Below are 23,934 nucleotides of genomic sequence, written 5' to 3'. Positions count from 1 at the left end.
CTTTTATTATTTTTTCCAGAAAAAGCTCCTTGCCTGTGTCTAAATCCTCAGCCTAGGGCTACTCTTTACCTCCTATCAAAGAAAAGACTGGAATGAATAACTGAAGTGGTGGGTGGAAATAATTTCCAATCCTGGCCTGCAGCAGTCTTCTGTCTCTCCTTCCCCTGCTCTATCAGGACAGGCTAGAGCTTCATCCAATCGAAATTAGCTTGAGAGCTCATGCTCCTCACTACCCCAACTCCCCAACCACCTCCAACTTGCTCTCAGCTCTCCATCCCATTCCTGCTATCACTATTCACTCCAATTCTTTTTTAAAGGAATTCTCAAATGAAGTTTCCAAAACTGATTATGGCATATCGTAGTCAGAACTCAACAAGTTCTACTACTAACCATGCTAATTTCTATGCCAAACACAAATATGTAGGTGCAGCTTCCACTTGGAAGCATACATGCTAACTTAGAATCATCCCTTTTTTAAGTTCTGTAAGCACATAACGCCCTGACCTGGATAGCCCAGGTTAGCCTGATCTCATCATATCTCAGAAGCTAAGCTGGGTCAGCCCTGATAACTATTTTGATGGGAAACCACCAAGGAATTCCAGGCACACTATGCAGCAACAGGCAATAGCAAACCACCTTAATGTCTTTTGCCTTGAAAACTCTACAGGGTCACCATAGGTCTGCTGCAACTTGACCGCAAAAACACACACACACACACACACACACACAAAAACCACATACCAAAAACAAACCAAAGGATGAATAAAACAGGAGTTCATAAATGAGAATTTGACAGATTCTTAGAAGGGTTAGCATTATAATTAAATGAGGGATTGAAGCCAAAACCGATTAAAATCTGACAGGAAACAGGTTTGGTTGAATAATTAAGTTTTAAATCTTTCAATTAGAGCTAGCAAAATCAGAAACAGAGGATTATTGCTCTAGCGTAACTGAAAGTTTATTAATTTGTTTCCCCATGTATGCATGGCAAAACAAATCCTTATTAAGGTACAATAAGGTTTACACTGTAAGCCTGTATTATGAATCAGGTGTTCTAGTCGCTCAGGTGATTTTTCTATGCCCAGTCACTCAGCTGAGAAGGTTTTTATTTTCATGGTTTAAGGTTTTTGTTTGTTTCCTTGTCCAGTTAAAATACAACATTACTTTTACTTGGTGCTATATTTACATCAAGAAGTAATGTAGAAATTTTAACTGTATACAGTAAAAAGATGTATAAATAACCCTCTTGTTAGGGTAATTCACAGTGGGTAGCCGTGTTAGTCTGTCTGCAGTAGTAGAAATCTGAAGAAGTGAGCTGTGGCTCACGAAAGCTCATACCCTGCCAGAAAATATTTTTGTTAGTCTTTAAGGTGCTACTGGCCTCTTGTTAGAGGTAAACATACAATAATCTTGTGGTGAACTTTTAGATAACACAAAAAAATGGCACATCACATTTTCACAGGCTATTGAAAAGCAGGAAGAGTCGCAAAATGAAATGTGTTACATCTTTAGCAAAGAAGCCAAATGCTCTCTCAGCAAGACTGTCTTTTATGCATGCCCAAGTTCTGTTTTCAGACTTCATTTTATACACTCAAAACTGATGCAAGGACATTTCAATCTCCTGGTTTATTTTGCCAGTTCTCTTCTGCCTTTTTAGTTTGCTGGCTGCAACACAGAAATTATAATAATCCTGTTATCTAAATTGCTTCAGAGAGCAAGTCAATTGTAAATTGTATTCAGTTGCTACCACATGAAAGCAGACTCAAATATCTCAACTGAGTGGAAAATTCGTTGGGAGATATAGAAGGAGGCAGACTGAAGAACAACAGCGAATGAAATGAAGACAACTGCGGAAGAAAACTGCAAAAACATCTAAATATAACACACACCTTGTGCTAATACCATCACTATAATTCCCTCCAGTGGCAAATGTTGTGGCTGAATGCCTATGACAAAGGCAGCAAAAAGAGTCCATCCACAGACCACCTCATGTTTCTGAATAGTTGGGGGGTCCGCAGGTGTGCAGAAAAATTAGGTTTTTTTCTTTTAAAAAAAGACCCCCTACCTTTAAACAGCTTCAATGCATGTATGTGCCTGCCCTTGGAATGTGAACAGTTAAAAAAGCAGAAGACAGGGGGACAAAGGGATGTAGACAAATTGGTCTTCTCAGGCCTCTAACAGTATTATAAAATCCTGGGGGTTCCCAATTTTACCCCCCCTTCCTTGTATCATTTCTCTCTGCCCCCAGCTTAGTATTATAAATAATAGTAAAGCAATAATCTGTGCCAACCAGAAAAGTAACAAACCTGGCCACTAATGGACAAGGCCAGAATTTCTACACATTTGAGGGGCTCCCCACATATTCAGGAACCCCCTTGATGGTCTGATGACCAAACGTGCCTCAGAAAGCACAGAATACTGAGGGCAGATGAGAGTTAGGTAACCGAAAAAAATAAAGGAAGATGAAGATATTGGCCTATTCAAGTCTCTTAGAGGTTACAGAATCCTGGAGGGAAGACTGGGGAAAGAACCTCCCAATAATTCCTTCAGGTTTCCACCAATTCCTGGCATCTTGCCAATTTTGTTCTCCTCTCTACACACAGGAATATATGCCCAGTAGCATGAACTTGTGGGTGTGAGCCAAAGGGCTCTTAGCCTGAGGGTAGAGCCTAGAACTAGGCAGAAGAGCATCCTGTAGAGACAGGAGTGTTTGACCTTTGGAAGCCTCCTCTCTTTTCTTGTTTTTTTGTTTTTTTTCTGTTAGCTGAGTTGGGTCGCCCAGGGGAGAAAAGCGGAATATAATTATGCTAAATAAATATGCTAAATATTAGCTAACTTCAAGGTAGATTGACTACCATAAGGGGGCCCCACCCACAAACCAGATTTGTATTTTTACATACTTAAAAACAAAATATTTGCTTGTAAATGAAAAGAATATCCCCCTTCTGCTGCCCCAATGGGTCTGATGGGGACTCACCCCAAAATGTTGAGAGCTGCTGAGAGTCAGTTAAAGTAGAAGAAGAAAAAGATGGAGATGGGGAAATGTCCCCTTAAGAGCTTATGGTATTCTGAAGGGGGATCTTTCCTAACTGCTCATCCCTCCCTCCCATAACTTTTTGTCTGTTTCCAATTCACAGGCAAAATCATTGATAATCTACGAGTGTGTGTGCTTTTTAGAGAATCCGGCAGAGTATGTAATGGTCCTACAGTTGATAGAGACCACCTAGTCTTTCCAAAAAAAACCAGTACTTCCCACTGGTCCCCCAGATCTCATGTACTAGTATTAGCTGGCTGGACTCTCCCAAACAGTTCTAGAAAATGCACTGCTGACTGCAAAGTGGTCACCTGAGGAAAAGACTGAATAAAAGTGGACACCACCTCTTCTTCTGTCTAAGAAGCCTCCTGGGTGAGCTCCCTAAACTGACTTATCTATGGCACTTTCTTCCCACCCCTTTTCTCTAATGGAGCAAACAGCACCTCCAGCATGCTGCTTCACATTGAGAAAGTGGTTTGTGTGTGGGGGAGGGGGGATGTTCAGTTCCAAGGATCCAATCCACATCAGGCCCCTTCAGCAGCTATTTACAGAAACTTAAAAAGATGGGAAATGATCTGCAGTTTTGTACATACAAGTGCATAAATTCTAATGAATACACATGGATCAGGGGCAGGCCTTGCCTCCACCAACCTGTTCCCCTATCTGTACTCACTGGACATACTTAACGAGTCTTAAAAGGGACTATTACATTGTACCCCTTACAACAACTTTGCAAGATAGATAGGTAGAATTATTATATTCCTGTGGGGGTGGGTGTGTTTGCAGCAGCTCAGTTAAGACCATGTAGTGAGCTTATGATTTAATCTTGTCTCTAAGGTCTCATAGCTCAGTCTCTTAGCCATTTAACTGGCCATGGTTTTGGTTGCGCTAAAACCAAGGTCAGGATTGTACTTTTGGGAGAGGCCCTATTCTGCTTAGAGGTATGTGAAGCTGAACATGTGTGTGAGAAGGGACATTCTTTGCAATTAGCCGGTGAGAAGCTAGATCTATGCACCATAAAAGGAAAAGATGGGTGTGTGAAAAACAAATGTTTACTAAGAGCAAGCAACCAAAAGAAATTATCTCAGTCTACCAAGGACCGCCCTGACCTGGATGGCCCAGGCTAGCCTGATCTCGTCAGATCTCAGAAGCTAAGCAGGGTCAGCCCTGGTTAGTATTTGGATGGGAGACCACCAAAGAATACCAGGGTTGCTGTGCAGAGGAAGGCACTGGCAAACCACCTCTGTTAGTCTCTTGCCATGAAAACCCCAAAAGGGGTTGCCATAAGTCGGCTGCGACTTGACAGCATTTTACACACACACACCAAGGACCAAGTCAGATCACAACTACAAGGAAAATGGCAGTATTCCAGTACACAGGAAAAACAGTCAAAGACTCATGCCAGATTTGTTAGTGTCCTTTATGAATAAGATCAGGCTACCCAGACTCCTGGGGCCAGCTAAGCAACATTCCAGCCTCCATTCCTCTAGGAACATGCTAGGCTATCCGCCAGATTTGGATGGAAAGGCAAATGGCATGAACCATCAACTCTTAGAGCAGCTGTACGTATGGCCATTGTCATTGGTGTGCTTGAAGTGGTTCTTCTCAGAACCACATGTCCATCCTCCATGTGAAAGCCCTAGCCTACACAATTTGGACCTCCTCAAAATTTGGCTGGGTTGCAAGACTACAACCAGCCACAGTGTTCCTCTGTGGATGATTATATGGCAGCAACCAGCATTTGAACTGTGACTGAATGCCCTCTCCCATGTACCTGACACTCTCCCCTCTACCATTCTTCTATAAAACCCATTTTCTTTCACAAACATTTATCAAACCATCACAATTGCACTTCTTTCCATTCAGCTGCAATTCTTTTTATTGCAGTGGCTGCCAGTGACATCTGGAGGTGGATGAGTAAACTTAACATATTTATCCTATTTTTTAAAAGAACCAATTCTCCGTTTTGACATATACTTTTCTGCTTGTGCCTAAAATAAAATAAAATAAAATAATGCAAACATAGTTTATCCACAGACCTATTCCTGGGAACATCTGCTTTTATTCCAAAGCAGCAGTGAATTAGATATTTCCAAGCTCTACAGTTCCAATGTATAAACCAGAAGAGAGCAAAGAATTCACTCTCATGCAAACCAATAGTCAGGGGTTCTGGCCCACAGGACTATATTTGCAAGAAGGGAGAGCAAAACAGCAAGATCAATCAAGATGGAATTATCTGTTGGCCAAACAAAGCATCCTGAACTAATCAAACCTGTCTTTGATTGTTGCCATAGCTGAATTAATTCCAAACACTATGGAAAGTGAGAGTTTAAGCTTCATCTGTTAGACCAGATTTAAAATGGCTTCAAGGTGAACTGGCTCATATCATATTTTCGAACATGAGCTGCAATCCACCAACCCACCGTACAGCAGGACGCAACACGCTGGGGATAAGGACTCAACCCAAAGCAAAGGGGGCAGCCAACTGGTCCTCTGTGCAAGATTCCAGATTACAACATATCCCATTCACTTTAAAGATTCTGCAGTGACATGGTAAATCAAATTTGCAGATGCATGACCAAGGAACCCAACAACTGCAGCTCAAAGGTTCAAGCACAAAGGAAAGGCCTCCATTTCCTGTGAATTGCCTAGAAGGTTGCAGTGCGCTGAGTGTGGCACACAGCTCTACACAGGACAGGCTAAAGGAAGAGAATTGTAACCATTTAGTTTTGATCAGTGATGTCGTAGACCTCCTCTCACCTAATATATTCAAAACTTCTTTATAAAAAAACCCACACGTTAAAAACATCTCTTCGTAAACAGTTCACATGTTGCAAAATCCAAAGTACTACATATTTTCCTGCAATTCTGCAACACTAAAAAAAGTCTGACCCCACAACACTGAAAGTAATTTTTAAAAAAAATCAAGTCCTACACTAAATTTTTCTTAGAATGTAAATTCAGCTAGGTATGAATGAGACTCCCTGACCTAGACAGCCCAGGCTAGCCAGATCTCAACAGATTGCACAAGTATCTGGATGGGAGGCCACCAAGGAATACCAGAGGCAGGCCTTGGCAAACCACCTCTGAATGTCTCTTGCCTTGAAAACCCTACAGGGTCACCATAAATTGGTGGCAACTTAATGGCAAAAAAGAAAAGAATAAAAGAACGAGACCTACTGTAGTACATTTTACAGTGCAATCCTATGCAAAGTTACTCTTGCCTCAAGCTACTGAAACCAGTATGCTTAGACTGAGGTAATACCACATAGGATTGAACTATTAGCTGCTTGTGCCTCTCAATGTAGCATTAATGAAGGATTCTATGGTGCCCAGGACTCATCACCTTACAGATGAAGACTCAATTAAATAAATTAAGGTGTAAGTGGGGGTTTCTCTAGGCTTAGACGATTTGCAAAATTCTACAGGCACATACAAAGGCTTTGAACAAGGACAACTAAGGAACCGATTTTACTTCCAGGCATGCAGAGGGCCTCCAGTTCCTATGTTCAATTAGTCATGGTAATTACTGTGGTTTTCCTTTATCCGCTGCTAGTTTGTAAATGTTACTTTTGGTTTTTGAACTCTGGCAACAATCAAGGTTCATCTTGAAATAATCTCACTGACCTTTTCCAGGAAAGACAGGATTGCCATTTGCTCATTCTCGTCATCAGCGTTGAGTTTGTGCCTCCCGATGGAAGCAATCAGCTGGGCCTCTTTCTCTAAAAGTTCACAGAGCGCTGCCTTGCGCTCAGCTCCGGTGAAGGTACTATCAATGCGCGCAAGCTCCTCCTGCCTCCATACTGCAGCAATCCAAAAGACAGTGTTATTGGTTTTTCAACTGTCATTTCTCGATTAAGATTTCACATGCTATCCACATGAAATTGATCCTTTAAATTAGAAAAATACTTAATCAGAGGGAAAAGGGGATTACATGGCTTCCCCCCTCCACATACAGCTACACTAAGCTTAGCTATGTACATGGATGAAAAGGGGTTTCTGAAATTCCCTAATTTGATGTTCCATGCCTGTCTGTTCTGCTACTATAAATATATAACTAAGGATGAAAGAAGAATTATATGAAAAGGGCATCTACACAGCACTTGTTTTAGGGATTATACATGCAAATGTTTTGTATTCTGACCTGCAAACCATAGACTTGTGGTCTCCTGCCCCTCCCCCCGTATCATATGGCACTGATAATTTGCCACAAAACAGTCCAAACTATTAGACAATGCCAATCTCGTGCACTGTGTCTATATGCAGTCTCCCACATGCCCTAAGCAAAATTTGCGAAGATTATTTATGCACATATTTATACTTTGCTTTTCTTTCTAATGGGGCCTCAAAGTGGGTTACAAAAGTGTACTCCCCTCCTCCATTTTACCCTTACAACAACCATCCTGAGAGGTAGGTTAGGCTGAGAGAGAGAGGAGAGAGAGTGACTGGCCCAAGGTCACCTGGTAAACTTCCATGGCAGAGTGGGGGAATTGAGCCTGAGTCCCCCAGAGCCAAGTGTGACACTCCAGTCACTACACCCCACTGGCTCTCCTCCTCTGAAAGTCTTCTAAAGCAGCAGGGTGTCTGTTCATGGGGCTCCAGATGGGTGGGCTGCCAATTTTGTAACACTGCACTGAAAGTCCACAGATAAACAGTTGGCAACCATCCCTGGCTATGCATTCATGTGGACAGTGTACCATGTGAAGAGGAAAACCACAGGTATTGGTAACAGCTACTGCTTTAATTGCAGAAGATGAGGAAAGTGATCACAGAAATAGATGCTCTCCTGGTTCACACACTGTACTTGTCCACCCAAAAATGTTGCTTTCCATAATCAGGATTCCATGTAGAGCAAAAGATCTTTTAAAAACTAGCCCTTAATGTGTAATTTAATTAACATACGGCATCAGTAGAGATCCTATTCAATTGCTACTCTCTGAATGTATTTCACATATAATTACCTAAAATATCCTGAGCACTTAAGTGGCAATTTATGAACATTATCTTGCACAAAATAAGAAGACTAGTTAGTCACAACATTTGCTATTACAATCTGTATGGGTAGAAAATTACACTATGCAGCATCCCAAATCCATGCTAGTACTAAAGCCTCAACCATAATTTAAATGTTAAGTTTAAATGAGAATGCAAAATTCTATTAGGAGAGCATTGGCAAAAAGAGACAAACACTTTGAGCTAGACCATAAATTATCCAATTAGGCGGACTTCCGCTAGGGCAGTTGAGCAAAGCACTTGTCTCCCCGGGGGCTCCCGGAGGGGGAACCAAGAAACGTCTTAAATAGGGGTGTTAACGCACCCCTCCCGATTCCTAAATAGTGGAACGGGTATCAGGATATCTCCTGCAGCCGATGAAGAGCGGTTGACTCCTGAACTATCTGAGTTTTACGACTTCGGAGATTCAGTAGTAGCCCCGCCAGCTTGAGGAGCAATAAATTGCTGCAGACGTCTCTTGGGAATTTCGGCTTCGCTCTCCCCTATCTATTACCCTCTAGCAACTATATAGAAGCAAGAATACCTATTCTCCTAAAATCTGAGTAAGTTTAAAAGAACTCTTTTGTTTTACCTGGATCTGGAAGTCCCAGGACACTGTTAAATACATCAGTCAAATCCGTATCTCCCCACTCAATGTTTAAAAGACTCTTTAAAAATAAGAAAAGATCTGATAACCCGGCAGGGATCTTATCAATTTGATCAGAGGGAAGACATAACAACTAAGATTTTTGAAAGACGCTTCAGTTGCCAATCAGGAATCGCTACGTATAAAGGGGAGGGAGGAGTGGAAACCCCCCCACCCCAAAGAGTCGTCTTTCTAACTAAACAAGCCTTCCTGCCATGTCCTTCCCGGAAACAATTTATCATTGCGAGAGAGCCAGAGAACTTGGAATCGGAAGTGTGCTATTAGTGTGTAACTGGCAAATATTTCCCAAGTTCCTGACTACAAAGAAGACGGAAGGTCTACGACCCTCATTCCTGCAGCACCTCCTTTTTATTTACTACACTGGAATCTGCCTGGATCTTATTAACTGAGTTCTTCAGAAGTAGCAACTGTGGAATATCTGATTACACAGATGGAACAACTCTCTGCTTTGATGAACAATTCATTTCAACTTATTAATCAAAAACTGGACATCATCTTAGACGATCTTAAAGATATAAAAACCCAAACTATCACAATGAGATCAGAGGAGATACTAGAGGGCCCTCTAGTTGATAAAAGAGATGAAGAACAGAAGAACCCTGCAAAGGAAACGAGGAATTACAATAAACAATCTGCAATAGCCCATCTGACAACAATGGATTTGAACGTGAGCGATTTTGACTTCTGTCCCCTGAATCTGCTTGATGAACTTTTCAACACCTGCTTGGAGGATTCAATAAGTAGAAATATTGGGGCTGTCAGGTTTTTTTTCTTTGAATTTTGGGATGGAAGATATTGCAACATGGATTTACTATGGAAATTATCTATCTGCAGAAGAGACTTTACCAACAATCTCCAAGGATGCTCTTTGACGATTACTGCTAATGTGGGAAAGAAAGAAATGCTGGAAATTCCAGACAAAGGGACAAATTTAAAAGAGTCTAATGTCTCTTCTGGATAAGATCGAAAAGGAACTGGTTAAAAGGATTGGACAATGGAAATAGAACTATATATGATATCAATTTACTAGAAAAACAATATGTATTAAATGAACGATAGGGAGAAATGGAGGACTTACAAAATAATTAATTTTTAATGGAAATAATCAAATGCTTTTTATTATACTAATCCATTTATTAGTGAGATTTATTATTTCTCTTCCTCTTCCTTTTATTTTTATTTCTTTTTTTCTTTCCTTTATATGATATTGCTTTTTTCCTTGAAAAATACAAATGTCAAAGACACCAATAAATATTAACAATAGTATTAGGATTTGAATTCTGTGCAAAAGAGATTACTAATTTATCACAAAATGAAGGGAGGTGTAGGGGAAGTCAACAATTTTTATTATGTATAGATTTTTTTAACAATGTTACTTATTTGTTTTTACTTTATATTCCTTATGTTATTGTTAAACTATGTGATTAATAATTTTGGAAAAATAAAAAAATTATTAAATAAAAATTATCCAATTAGGCTTTTGTGCCCAGGTTAATAATCTCTTTAGGAGTAGAGAATGTCATTATTCTCCATGTGAAACTACCGCAGTGGGAGACAGGATTACCGGATGTACATAATTCTAATAGTTCCTGAAGTTGGAATATGAGTGTCATATTCTGGATTCAGCAATGTTATGATCCTCAGGGCTAATATGTCAAGCTAAACTATCCAAGTGACAGAGAAATTCTTAGATTAGATCATCTGATCTCGACAGACAGGTTTGCTCATACCCACAGAGAACAAGCTATATCTATAGATAACCAAACTGAAATTGGTGACTGAAACTCCTGGCCCTGCAAGTGAGTCACAGATTTGACTGCTGATTCCAGCTTCTGTAAACATATGCTTAACTGAATCTATTTCTGGAATTTGCCTTCTACACCCAGCATTCTCAAAGCGTCATCGAAGCTTCTCCTAGAGGGGTACAAATACCTCTATGATCTCCTACATGCCATTATTTTGGCATGCCCTGATACAGCCTGGACATCAAGGTTAGCTTTCCCTACTACTGCTCCTCCCATGCTACCCACAATCTTCCCGATATGTGTGATCACAATTTTGTGTGAATAGGGTATTGTGCATTTTTCAAACAATAGTATTGTAGTGGTACTCGGTGGTACTAATGGCACATTTTGAGGGGAGGAGCTGTCCCAAGTCCTGAGGAAAGAACTGATTGATATTGGTACAATCTTATATATAAACACAAGCACTTTTTTTTTACAATAAAAAAAAAGGACAGGAGTATGTGTGAATGCATATGTGTAACATATCCAATTGCACATGCTGAAGCTGGAAGATAAAAGTATCACCTTATTTACAAACAATGGCGATTGTGTGCATCAAAAGGATCAGGTGTCGCATGCTCTGCTGCGTCATGAGGTAGAAGAGCCAAAAAATGCAACAACTGAATAGGGCTACAAACACAGTGTTATCCCAGCAGTGTCATGGAAATAAATATCGGCCATGCATGTTGGATTGCATTCTGTATCCTTGAAAGGCAGTGGAAATGAAGATGTCTGAAAAAGAACTCTCAGTTGCATGAGGGCCTATTTCTGTCACAGATTTTGTCACAAAACATTCTCTCAATGATGCAGGCCATCTGCACAGATCAACTCTGTCCATTCTCACTTTCAATACCTTGATACAGTGAAAGAGGCTGTTACATCTTTCCCATTGCTTTCCATCAGCTTTATAGGACATGTTAGATTGACAAAAGCTCAATATTTATCACCTTCAACTTACTCCTCCCAAGTTGTGACAAAACTCTGACACATGAAAATCTACCACTGCTTAGATATCATCCTCTACCTTCAGCTAGAAATTCTGCACTTCTTTACTTGTGGCCCTATTGAGCATGCACATTTCATTTACAGAACTCTGGTTTTCAATTTGAATACAAAGTTCTCAGACAGTAAATGATAAAGAAACTGGTCAAACAAGTACCCCAACAATAATGACTTTTCAAGATGCAGAACTAGTTTAATGTGTTTAGTGGGGATCAATACAACATGTCTCACTTCCAATTTCCAAAAAGGAGTGTTTTATGAAGCATTTGTAAATGCATGCAAACCTTTGATCATTGGGAGAGTCCAGTTCAGCTATGGCCTTCCTAACTGCCTCACAAATTCAGTGAAGTGAGCCCTTAATATCTGATAATGCTTCCACATCAGCCTGATTGCTCCAAAACATTAATCAATATCGTGAAGCAATGGTATCTTACTTCAAAGTGCTAAACTTGTAAGGTGCACCTGCTGCCATATGTTGAACTTAGCCACTAGCAAACCACCACAAATACCACAGTGTGGGTTAGTTGAAGAGTGCATAAAAGCAGAATTTGGTGCAAAGTAGTGGCTGCAAACAATCAGCTTGGCATATGCAGGAAATTAATGGGAAATATTAATGTAAACTGTCCTCCTCCCCATTAGCCATCATCCTCTGGGAGAGATGTGTGTAAGCATAAGTTTTTTTTTAATATAGTACATTTCTCTATTAGGTAAATAACATGCAAAGATCTTTACTAATACTTTTTTCATTCATTTTCACTGACATCCCAGAAAGCTGCTATTCCCATTTTACTGACTGTCCACTGAGGTAGAACAAAGGTAACTTCTTCAATGCCACACAACGCATATCGTAGCCCCAGTCTCTGTCCTCTGGACCATGCTGATCACAGCTTGAAGGTCTCCATATATTTCTGGAAAGCTTAGAAAAGTTTGCTTCCTCCAGAGGGGTGGGTTTGAAACGGGAGCACAAGTTACTTATTTTGACATAATATAAGCATGCAACATCCATCTCTGAGCACATCAGCCACCTGCAGAGTCAATCACTGTGCATAAAAACATCTCTCGTTTTGTTCTAATTTCTAACAGAGGTTGCACTTAGCTGAATGCAGTAATAATAAAACAGCGCAGAGAAGAGTACACATCTGCAGAGCCTGTTTTGTTTTTCATTTTGACTATTTCTTTTTTATTCTTCTAGTTTGGTTAAGTATGAGTGGCTGCCTAAGAATACCACACTGTTCCAGGGCTTAAGCCAGGGGTCCTCAAACTTTTTAAACAGGGGGCCAGTTCACTGTCCCTCAAACACTGTTGGGGGCCGGACTATAGCTTGAAAAAAATATGAACAAATTCCTATTCACACTGCACATATTTTATTTGTAGTGCACAAAAAATAAGAGAAACAATGCAATATTTAAAATGAAGAACAATTTTAATCAACATAAACTTATAATATTTCAATGGGAAGTATGGGGCTGCTTTTGGCTAATGAGATGGTCAATATCCGGTTCCATATATGGAATGCTTTATTCCATATATGGAATAAAGAAATGATAGATGCTAACATTCTTGGGACTGGAAAAGATGCATGATGCAACAGGGCAAAAAGTGAAACACCAACAGGTTTGGCAATATAGTGCTCTGAATGCAGGGAGGAATATGAATTATGCTCAGCACGTGCTCCAGCCATTAAAAGTCTTGTTCCCTTTGAGAAAGATGGCCAAGTCATACTCATGTATAAGGAGCTCAAGAATTAGCCCCAGGGCCTAAAATTTGGCATATGGGCAGTGAGCTATACCTGCACTAAAAAGCATCACCCTATCTTAACATTACGAGTCCTACAGACAACAGATAAAACTCATCACACTATTGTGTGGCAAGAGATTATGAGACACCTAAGCAAATGAGAGAAAAATAGAGATGTCACTGAATTCTTGTTCACAGAAATTAACCTAGTTTTGTTTTTTTAAGTCCTCATTTCTCTCATTTCCTTCCTCCTGCCTTGGGAGACCCTTCCCGCTCTCGTCGCGCCCCCCCTCCTTCAATTGCCCAGCCTCGAATGACCGCTGCAGGGAAAGGGACGGTTAGGAGGAGGGGGGATTTCCGAATCTTACTGGTTATCCAGAACCGCCACCTCCTCGTGCGTGTGATGAGTGAAGCTGCACGAAGAACGTGACTGTACACAAAACGGCATGAAAAGCAACAGCTCGCTGCCGGGCACAAAGCGGCACGCATCTGAGGCAGGGGGTGCGGCGATCATGGCCCCACCTTTTCTCTCTAAAAGGCATTGTTGCGAAGGGAGAGGAGGGGGCTGTGGCGCGCAGCGACCAAGAAAAAAATTCAATTCGAGGTAACTGCTTGGGTAGAGAAGAGGGGGTGTTGAGGCCCTTTAACGTCGACAGGTGTTTTGATTGGCCAGCAACGCCACGAAAAGGCGGGGTAGAATGCTAACTTGGATGAATGAAGCAAAGGGAGGGAAACAGGATGAAAGGTGGTTGGTAGTTGCCGGCTGCCGAGTGGGACGGTGATGGGTGTCTTTCCCAGTCAATGAGAGAAGAGAAAGAACAGTGGGGCAGGCTTAAGAAGAATTATGGCTTCCCCGGTGAATACTTTAGGCCGGGGGCCGGGTTCAGGACCCTGAGGGGCCGGATTCGGCCCGGGGGCCATAGTTTGAGGATCCCTGGCTTAAGCAATTCTGCTCCGGTTAACAGGACACAGCAAAATCAGTGCACTTCCTGAGGTCCCAGAAGGGGGCAGCAGTTCCAACAAAAGCAAAAGCAGGCATATGCCTACAGGAACCGAATTTTCAATGCGGGCTTTTTGGAGCTGGTTTCACTTCTAGTCTAATTTACAACCCAGTTAAATCTCTGTATTTAAACAGTGCGGCATATTTGCTAAGAAACCAAGACAGAAATCCTTAAAAAGGTCTACACAGAATCCTACTGGCTGACTCCCAGGAAAAAGGATTGCACCAAAAATTGGGACAGCCACTGTCTGAACGATGCCTCTGCCATGAACTCAACAGATTGTCTTAGGCAATCCAATTTTCAGTGCCCCTTCCTGTCAACTGCAACATAAAGAGCATACTGACCTGCCCTACAGGGTTGTTGGTAATGGTTACAGCAAGATTGTGTCAGTGTAAGCCACCTTGAGTTCCACAAGGCAGAAAGGTGGCTAATAAATGCTTTAAATATAAAATAAAATACCCCCCCATCCAAAGTTGCTTTTCCTTTCCTCACAGAACCCGGACTGCAAACTACTTTATCCCCTGTTCGGCTGAATGTTTTTAGCCTTCACAGCAGCTTGGCCAGTCAGTGACAGTTGCATTGCCACAAGCCCAATATGACGGAACAGACAGGCTTTCATTGGAACTAAAGACATTTATAAATTAGACTCCAGGTTTAAGTGTTGATCATTTCCATCCTGATAAACAGAAGACAGACCATTAAATTTAAAGGACTGTCTGTGACCAAAATATTGACATTTCCAGGTTAATTATTTAGTACTGTTTACTGTCTTTCTTGTTTTCATATAACCATTTATCCTTTACTGAAAACACTTTGGATATATTTAAACAGACAAGACGGCTGTTCTAAAAACTGTTAGTGTCACTAGCTGACCTCAGTAACAAAGTCCTACTGTTGCATTCAGTAGGAATGCCCTTCAAAGATCCCTAGAGGACATTAATTTCACCTGATCACTGTCAGAGCAATTCAGCTTGTGCAGATCGTTGACACTACAACAATGTGAGAAGTACTTCTAGTCGCAGGTAAAAAAAACAAACCCTGATTCCTAGAATCACTAAGCTCTGGGTGGGTGGGTGGGGGGATGAAAGTGATTGCCAATCACTGTACAGGGAAGCAACCAGTCAACAACAAATTAAAAACAGAAGCAAATGGCAGGCTAGGGCTCCAGTACAGACAGATGAGGCAGCAGCCTTCATACTTCAAAGCCCTTGTCCCCCCTGCCAAAAACAGCTTGTGACCCACAGCATGGCCTCCCAGCAGGGTCATCTCCCTGAACAACAGGAGAGTACAATCCCAAAAGCTTCTGCAACGTCACAAGGACTTTGCACAGGCTCAATGCACATGCCTCGATGGACAGCAAGTAAACTATGGGTTGGATACAAAGTACCATGAGAGGAACGAAACTCACAGAAAGGGGATCCCTCCCCCTTCCACCACAGCAAACGGAACACTCCTGAAACTGGGTCCCAGGGGACCGCAAAATAGCCGGTGTGGGAGTGAAGCCTGCAGTGAGAGGAGAGCTGACCAAAATCCCCCTCCCAACAACAGAAGTGGATTTTCACTAGTCTAAATGCTGTCAGCAGAAGAGCACCTTGGAATTCTTCAAGAGTTCTTCAAGAACTCAAATGGGAAATTGCTGAACTTCTAACAAAGATATGTAATATGTCCCTTCGATCAGCCTCTGTACCAGAGGCCTGGAGAATGGCCAATGTAACACCCATTTATAAAAAAGGTTCCAGGAAATTACAAGCCAGTTAGCTTAAAGTCTGTTCCGGGTAAATTAGTGGAAAGCATTATTAAAGATAGAATTGTCAAGCATATAGAAGGGCAAGGTCTGCTGGGCAAAACCCAACATGGCTTCTGTAAGGGTAGGTCCTGTCTCACTAACCTATTAGAGTTTTTTGAAAACGTCAATAAGCATGTGGACAGGAATGAGCCTGTGGATATTGTGTATTTGGATTTCCAAAAAGCTTTTGGCAAAGTCCCCCACCAAAGACTGCTAAGCAAACTTCATAGTCACGGGATAAGAGGACAAGTCCTCTTATGGATTGAGAGCTGGCTGAAAAATAGGAAGCAGAGAGTAGGAATCAATGGTCAGTTCTCACAATGGCGGGATGTGAGCAGTGGGGTGCCTCAGGGATCTGTGTTGGGACCGGTGCTTTTCAACCTGTTCATCAATGACCTGGAGTTGGGGTTAAACAGTGAAGTAGCCATGTTTGCAGATGACACCAAATTATTTAGGGTGGTTAAAACAAAATTGGACTGTGAAGAGCTCCAGAAGGATCTCTGCATCCTGGAAGAATGGGCATTAAAATGGCAAATGAGATTCAATGTGAGTAAGTGTAAAGTGATGAATATTGGGACAAAAAAATCCCAACTTCACATATACACTGATGGGATCTGTGTTGGCAGCGACAGACCAAGAAAGGGATCTTGGGGTGGTAGTGGATAGCTCAATGAAGATGTCAACCCAGTGTGAGGCTGCTGTAAAAAAGGAAAATTCCATGCTGGCTATAATTAGACGAGGAATAGAGAATAAAACTGCTGATATCATACTGCCCTTGTACAAATCTATGGTGAGACCACACTTGGAATACTGTATACAGTTCTGGTCACCACACCTAAAAAAGGATATTACAGAGCTTGAGAAGGTGCAGAAAAGAGCAACCAAAATGATTAGGGGACTAGAGCAACTGTCCTATGGGGAGCGATTAAGACACTTAGGGCTGCTTAGCTTGGAAAGAAGGCGGCTGAGGGGAGACATGATAGAGGTCTATAAAATTATGCATGGTTTGGAGAGAGTGGACAGGGAGACGTTTTTCTCCCTCTCCCATAATACTAGAACACGGGGTCATCTGCTAAAGCTGGAGGGTGAGAGATTCAAAACAGATAAAAGGAAGTATTTTTTCACACAACTCATAGTTAAATTGTGGAACTCCCTGCCCCAGGATGTGGTGATGGCTGCCAGCTTGGAGGACTTTAAGAAGGGGAGTGGACATATTCATGGAGGAGAGGGGTATTCATGGCTGTTAGTTAGAATGGAGATTAGTCATGCTGCATACCTATTTTCTCTAGTATCAGAGGAGCATGCCTATTATTTTGGGTGCGGTGGAACACAGGCAGGATGGTGCTGCTGTAGTCGTCTTGTTTGGGGGCTTCCTAGAGGCACCTGGTTGGCCACTGTGTGAACAGACTGCTGGACTTCATGGGCCTTGGTCTGATCCAGCAGGGCCTTTCTTATGTTCTTATGAATCCAGTCCTTTGAAACAGCCCTGGCAACAGCCCATGTTCATATTGGGTCTGATGTCTATGAAGTATATTAATTAAAAAACAAAAAAACTTTGCAATGACTTTTTTTCCCATACCAAGCCAGAAAGGCTATCCCAGCAGTAATGAGGGATATCACAAAAGAAAGTCACAGATACTCTCCAATAAATTATTCAAGTATGTTTGTGGGATCCCACCCAATAGTTTGATGCTATGTGGACATGCCCTGAAGAAGCTTCAAGCTCTATTGCACAAACAAACTCTGCTCCTTCCTGCCATTGCATGTGGGGACCTATTGAGCAGCCTCAAATTTGTGGCAACCAATAGTTTGCCAGTACATCCAAAGTGGCAAAGTATGGTTTGCAGTTCACTGCTCCCCAAATAGTGACTTGTCATGTAAAATTTTGGCTTGTAAGGAAATGAGCAATTTACTACTTTTGATGTCATGATAAGACATGGTATTATCAGTTGGGAAAGCATCCAAAATATGTCTCCCCACCTGCCCTTGGACATGATAACAATCCAGAATTCTACCACCCTGTTCTGTACAATGTGAGGGTTGGTGGAATAAACAGAAGCAAAAGTTAGCAACCCAAAAGCACCTGCACCTGCTGCAGAATAGTCCCAGGGCACCAACAAATGTCAGTCATTCTAACTTGTCCCTGAGTTCTGTTCACTAAGGTTATTTCTGTTAAAATGTAAAATGCAGCTGTGACATCAGAGACTTATTTCAAGTAAAGCACAGAAGCTGAGTCTATACAGCACTTGGATATAACCAGTGGCTGTGGTTCTGAAAACCTATGGGGACTTCTAAGTTTTACTGAAGTTTGAGATACCTCAGCTTGACAAATGCTTTAGGATAGTAGCTGTGATTTGGTATAAACACTCCAGCAAACAAACATTCTAATGATGTAAGGGATCTATGTAAACTTCTCTTCAATTTGGGATTTTAATTTAAATGTGTGTCTTCAAGAAACTTACATTCCAAAGCATGATAGAGTAGTTCAAAGTCATCCTTTGTTTTAGGATGCATCCTTCGTTCATACTCTCTCCGTAGTTTCCCCGCCTTCTCTCGCTCTTTCCTTTGTTCCTCTTGTTCTTCCCACTCCTCTCTCAACCTTTTTTCTTCTTTTAGTCTCGCTACTATGTTGATAGAGTTCCACCGTCGGAAATAGGTTTGTATTACAATAACCTGTAAATAGAAAAGGAAGAGAGAAAATGAGGGAGAAAAATATTCAATACATGCAAAAAACAATGAAACATTCTTATTGACATTTGCAAGAAAGAAATGAGAGGTTGTTTGAAATGCTTGCAAACTAAAGCTTGACTTCTTCTGCATTCCAATGCAATGGTACTGTATACTCCAATCTTTAAAAATGTGCAGGAAAAGAAGAAACCTTCAGCCAACATCTCTTAATGATTTGTGACATCTCTCTCGCTCGCTTCACATGCAGATCAAGAAGTCTGCAGCTTGGCTTGTTCAAGTCCAAGAGAAAGGCAATGGCAAACCACCTCTGCTCATCTCTTGCTTTGAAAACCCCATGAAGTGGAATTTCATGTAGTTGCCATGGATTGGTTGCAACTTGATGGCACACTCCATCTTACATGTTATTGTTAAATTAAAATAGGGTTCCCCAACATAGTGCTCGTGGATGCCATGGTGCCCGCCAGCACCTTCCCTGGTCCACACCCAGAGTTCTTGGAAAGTGGGTGGGAAAATTTCCTATCAGAGCTTCTTTATAGGCCATCCCCAACAGGCAGATTTTTTTTAAAAAGTTCTTTGACCAGCAGCAACCACACGAGGATCTGTGCTGCATGACTAGGTAGGCTGCTGCCCACCTTATCCATTACCCCCCCACACACACACACACCCCCAGGAAGAGAAGCCCCTTCCACCTTTGCATGAGCTGGTCAGACTGTTTTGGTCCTGGGTGTCCGTCGCTGCCAGGGATAGGAGAAAAGCCCCTTCCCATACAAGCCAGCTAGCTTTCTTTTGCCCCAGAAGCCACCGTTACTGGGACAGAGAAGACTTTCCCTCTCTCATGCAAGTCGGTGGGATTATTCTTGCCCAGGCCCTGCTGCTGGGAAAGGTAAAAACCCCTTCCCCCTGCTCTGCAAGGTGGCTGCGCTACTGCCACTTGCAAAGGACAAGAGTCTTTCTTTCTTCAACACAAGCTGGCTTTCTGTCGGGTTGCTAGCTTGAATGTTCCCTCTGTGTAGTTTTGATTTTTTAAAATTTCCACTCTGTGTATGTTTCCCCACATTTTTTTTTTTAAAAAAAAGTCTGATAGAGGCGTTTCATTTCCTTTGCACTATTCCACAAGATATAACAGTATAAAAGTATCAACTTGTTCTACTTTGTTTATACTCCCTAGTATCTGCTCATCCAACAGCTTGAGAGTAACCAGTAATACTGTGTAGCTTCACCCCATCTTGTGATTTGAACTGTTGCTTTCAATGTGGTGATTTAATGATGATCATTCAACGGCCTGAACACTTACTGCCTTAAGTCTTCGAGCATGGTACTCTTCTGCTGTGACATAGCCTTTTGGTTCGATGAGTCTGTCAGTGATGTTTGACACATAAACACCAATTTTAGTCATCTGGGTTGAAGTTGTATTTCTTGTCTGTTGCAGCTTTTTCCTCTCAACCACTGTCTAGAAAAAAATCATTTTTATAGATCAAACTGTGAAAGCTACCATAACTGTGAAATCCTAAGCAGAGTTACACCCTTCTAAGTCCACGGAAATCAGTGTAATGAAGGGTATAACTCTAGCAGCCTAAACAGGCCAGATTAGCCCAAGCTTGTCAGAATGTGGAGGCTAAGCAGTGTCAACCATGGTTAGGATGTGGATGGGAGACCACCAAGGAAGACCAGCATTGCTATGCAGAGGATGGCAATGGCAAGCCACCTCTGCAAAATCCCATGAGGGGTTGCCATAAGTCAGTTGTGACTTGACGGCACTTAATTATTCTCTGCTTAGGATGGCACTGTAAAACACATTTTTTTCTGTATACCAATTGCAATGAATGAAAAGCTCATTTGTGACTGTATGGCAGAAAAGTAATTCACATAATTATCTTCAAACATACTGAAAGATACTTAGTTTGTTTACTTACAGCACAATTAAAATAAACGGGCTTAGGCTGGAGTATCTCTCCTGAGGATTGCATTGTTAGATTCACATTAATGTCATTTGATCGTCTTGCAAATGTACCTGTGTAGACCGACAAAATTCTTCATATCCTTTCTCTGGACGTTTTTTGGGTACCGTCTGTGATCCTGCATTGTGATATTCCATGCCCGTTAGCCTATGTCTAAATCCACCTAGAAACGGTTTCTGGAAAGTTGGCCTCGTAATCGCTATGGATACATCCTGAAAGGTATCTTCATCTATCAGAAACAGCAGAGTTAAATTGCATACAAGACAGTATAATGTCTGATCAGAACAAGCTGGAATCGTATTTGAAAATGGCTATTTATTTACCTGTTTGCACTCTGATGGTTATAACATCAGGCATATAGTATTCATTGAGGAGTCTAGATGATTGGATTGGAAAGTGTTCTTCATCTAGGGAGAACATATCGAACTGTATAGTTTCATGACATGTAGCGCCAAGGTCCTGTAGCGTTTCACTATTTTCCATTATTCTCCCTAAAATTTAATATTTAAAATTAACAGGTTCCACATCATAGACAAGGGATAAATATAAACACAGAAAATAAAAATAAAAATAAAAATGAGGTTGATTTTGGAGATGCAGCCATGCTTAGGGAATGGTAATGCCATTGCAACTGATATTCTGAGTTGGCCATTTCTTTAAAAACAACAACAACAGAAAGGTTTCTCCCCTGCCTTCTCCATGTACATGGGAATCTGAAAATAGTGATGTTACAGGGAGACTTTTTCAAATGAGAGGACTAGCCAGGCACTGTGTGGCAGGGCTCCCCATGCAAACTGCACCTATGGGTTGAACTGAAACACACTTGCTGCTCCCAGCATGCTTGATTATGTGCAGAGCCTCTATACCAGTGGTTCCCAAAGTGGGCAGAACACTAAGAGGCAAGGGGGTGGCAGGGGGGTGCTGGAAGTGGGCCCCTTCAACTGTGTTGTTCACTTATTTACAACAGATTATGCTGGGAAATCTGGTGGAAATTATCAGAATTCCCCCCCCCCACACACACACACACACAGACTTTGAAAAGCTGGTATCACTTGATCACGTTCATCGATTTTGTTGAAGAAATTAAACTAAAAAGTTTTACTTTGATTCTGAATAGATGTGCAATTAATTGTTACTGTTTTTAATTTTATTGTTATGATCTTCCTTAGCGAATCATGCAAACCGCTGTTTTGAATAACGCTTTTTATAGGATGGGGGAACTGGGGATGAGTTTATGGAATCAAGGGGGTGGTGGCCCGAAAACGTTTGGGAACCCGTGCTCTGCACTATATTTTCTGCAGTCATTATGCAGGACTGTGATCCTAACTAATTCTTTCAGTCTCCCTAGGGATACCAAAAGGTGGTGGCTACTTGCATATATTGATTCTTTAGCCACAACAAATCAATCAGTTCTATTCAGCAATATTCAGTCTTACTCTGGGCCCCACTCATGATTAGTTTTATAGATATGGGGAGCACAGGGAAGTTCATACAAGAAGTTGATACATACCTAGCAACATAAACTGTAAAACATCCTGTGGTATTTTTAATCGTGATGAAAAATACTGTTTCATTTGCCCCACAGTTCTGTTAATATCGAAAGCCTTAGTGAAAACCTGGATGTCAGGATGTAGCATAATTTTAACTGGGGGGAAAAAAGAAAAGAAATTATATCCATGCTCATACTTCAACTAGTTTAGGGTTTTCATTCAGTTGGATGACAGAAGCTCTTACTGTATGCCTCTTGTTTCTCCTCTTCCAGACAACTAAGGTGATTTTTTGCAAACTTATTATTACTTTAGAAACAACGGTGTTTAAATACAATTGTTTAAATACCATACAATTATGCATCATTACTATATAATAACAGCAACTCCTTAAATAATGAACAAGTACACAGAAAATGGACTGATAAAGCTAAGCAGGTCTGGTTAACACCTGTAATAGAGACATTTTGGTAACCCTATGTATACCATCATGTGTTCCCTGATGGAAGCAAGTTGAGATAGGTTATAAATAAAGAATCGTTTAACTGCTATTGATTTCATAAGCAAGACATCTCTACACACACCAGGAGAATGTATCTTGTGTTGAGGGGGATGCCTAAAAATGCAGAAAACTCAAAATCCCTTGGTGCTGAAAGCCCCCCCATTCCACAGGAGTAAATGGGGAAGCCATTATTCATCCCAGTACTGGGATATTGACACATCATCTCAGGAGGCTTTGTTGAGGCCTCATCGCTTACAAAGATTTGGAGAGTATCCAGATTGCAGAATTATCTCCTTTTTGAGGCTCAGACGACTTGCCTCAGTTATTTTGTTAAATTCTCTATATATCTAATTCCCAACTCTGCCCCCTGCCTGCGGATACTTAAATCTGCAGATAAGGGACAGACTGACCCCCAACAGGTTTTTCTGCAGACTTGGGGAACCCTCTAGGTCTGCAGAAAAATCTGAAAATTAAAAAAATATATATTGGGGATTTAAAAACAACAACAACAGTGTTGTCTGTGCATGCAGACATTCAGGTGAGGAAGACACCAGCATCCTGACTGGGCCTGGGTCGGTGGTGGTGATGGGGTGGGGGAAGCTGCTGCAGGCTCTGCAGGACAGACTGGGAGCCTTATGGGCCTGCAATTAAGGGCAGCAGCGGCAAAGGGGGGAGGAAGCCACAGTGGGCTCCACAGCAGATGCTGGGATCCTCGCTGGGCCCAGGTCATCTGCGGCAGCAATGGGGGGGGGGCGAGATGGGATTCCACTCTCAAACAGGGGTAACCCCCATGAGTGTTGTGGGGCCCCACTTGTTTCTAATCTACTAGGCTTTAGGCATTCAGCCTTAAAATAATTTTCTTGCTCTTTTACTGTAGTTTTGCAATTACTGATGTGGATGCTGGATTACTTTTTGTGAGGGTGTTGTTTTTCTACTTTTTTCTTTACCTGCGGGTTGGTATATTGTGCTCTCAGTGTATACTATGCTGTGTACTTTTTCAACCAAAACAATATATACACTGTGTAACTTACCAAACAAAGAAACAAATAAAAAACCACTGAAGGACAAGCTATACATTACATGGGAGATCCACGACTAAAACTCCTGATGCCTTCTTAATCTAGCCATGGGGCCCTCAATGTGGATACTGCAGCAATGTGGATACGGCAGCACACTCATGTGCTGTGTGCCTGATAGAAATTGCCCCCAGAGATGCTACCAGCCATGGCAGGGATAACAGATAAGTTAACAATTTGGTTATTTTCTGTCTTTGAAAAACAAAATCCTCACTCAGCA

The 23,934-nt window shown here is 41.6% G+C and overlaps 1 protein-coding gene across 1 annotated transcript in view; it reads right to left on the bottom strand.

The window, feature by feature from the left end:
- IQUB (IQ motif and ubiquitin domain containing) overlaps window positions 1–23,934 on the bottom strand; it is a 37,220-nt gene that overhangs the window by 12,669 nt on the left and 617 nt on the right. Inside the window, exons 2-7 of the mRNA XM_056847188.1 lie at window positions 22,160–22,294; window positions 20,973–21,140; window positions 20,703–20,878; window positions 19,986–20,141; window positions 18,466–18,676; window positions 6,662–6,837 (exon numbers count right to left, since the gene is read on the bottom strand). Coding sequence (XP_056703166.1) covers window positions 6,662–6,837; window positions 18,466–18,676; window positions 19,986–20,141; window positions 20,703–20,878; window positions 20,973–21,140; window positions 22,160–22,294 — 1,022 coding nt within the window. The remainder of the gene's footprint in view (window positions 1–6,661; window positions 6,838–18,465; window positions 18,677–19,985; window positions 20,142–20,702; window positions 20,879–20,972; window positions 21,141–22,159; window positions 22,295–23,934) is intronic.

This window comes from Euleptes europaea, chromosome 3 (genome assembly GCF_029931775.1).
Source record: "Euleptes europaea isolate rEulEur1 chromosome 3, rEulEur1.hap1, whole genome shotgun sequence".
NCBI classification, from domain to species: domain Eukaryota; kingdom Metazoa; phylum Chordata; class Lepidosauria; order Squamata; family Sphaerodactylidae; genus Euleptes; species Euleptes europaea.
Note: the sequence above shows the minus strand (reverse complement) of the source record. Positions and strands in the feature narration are given on the sequence as shown.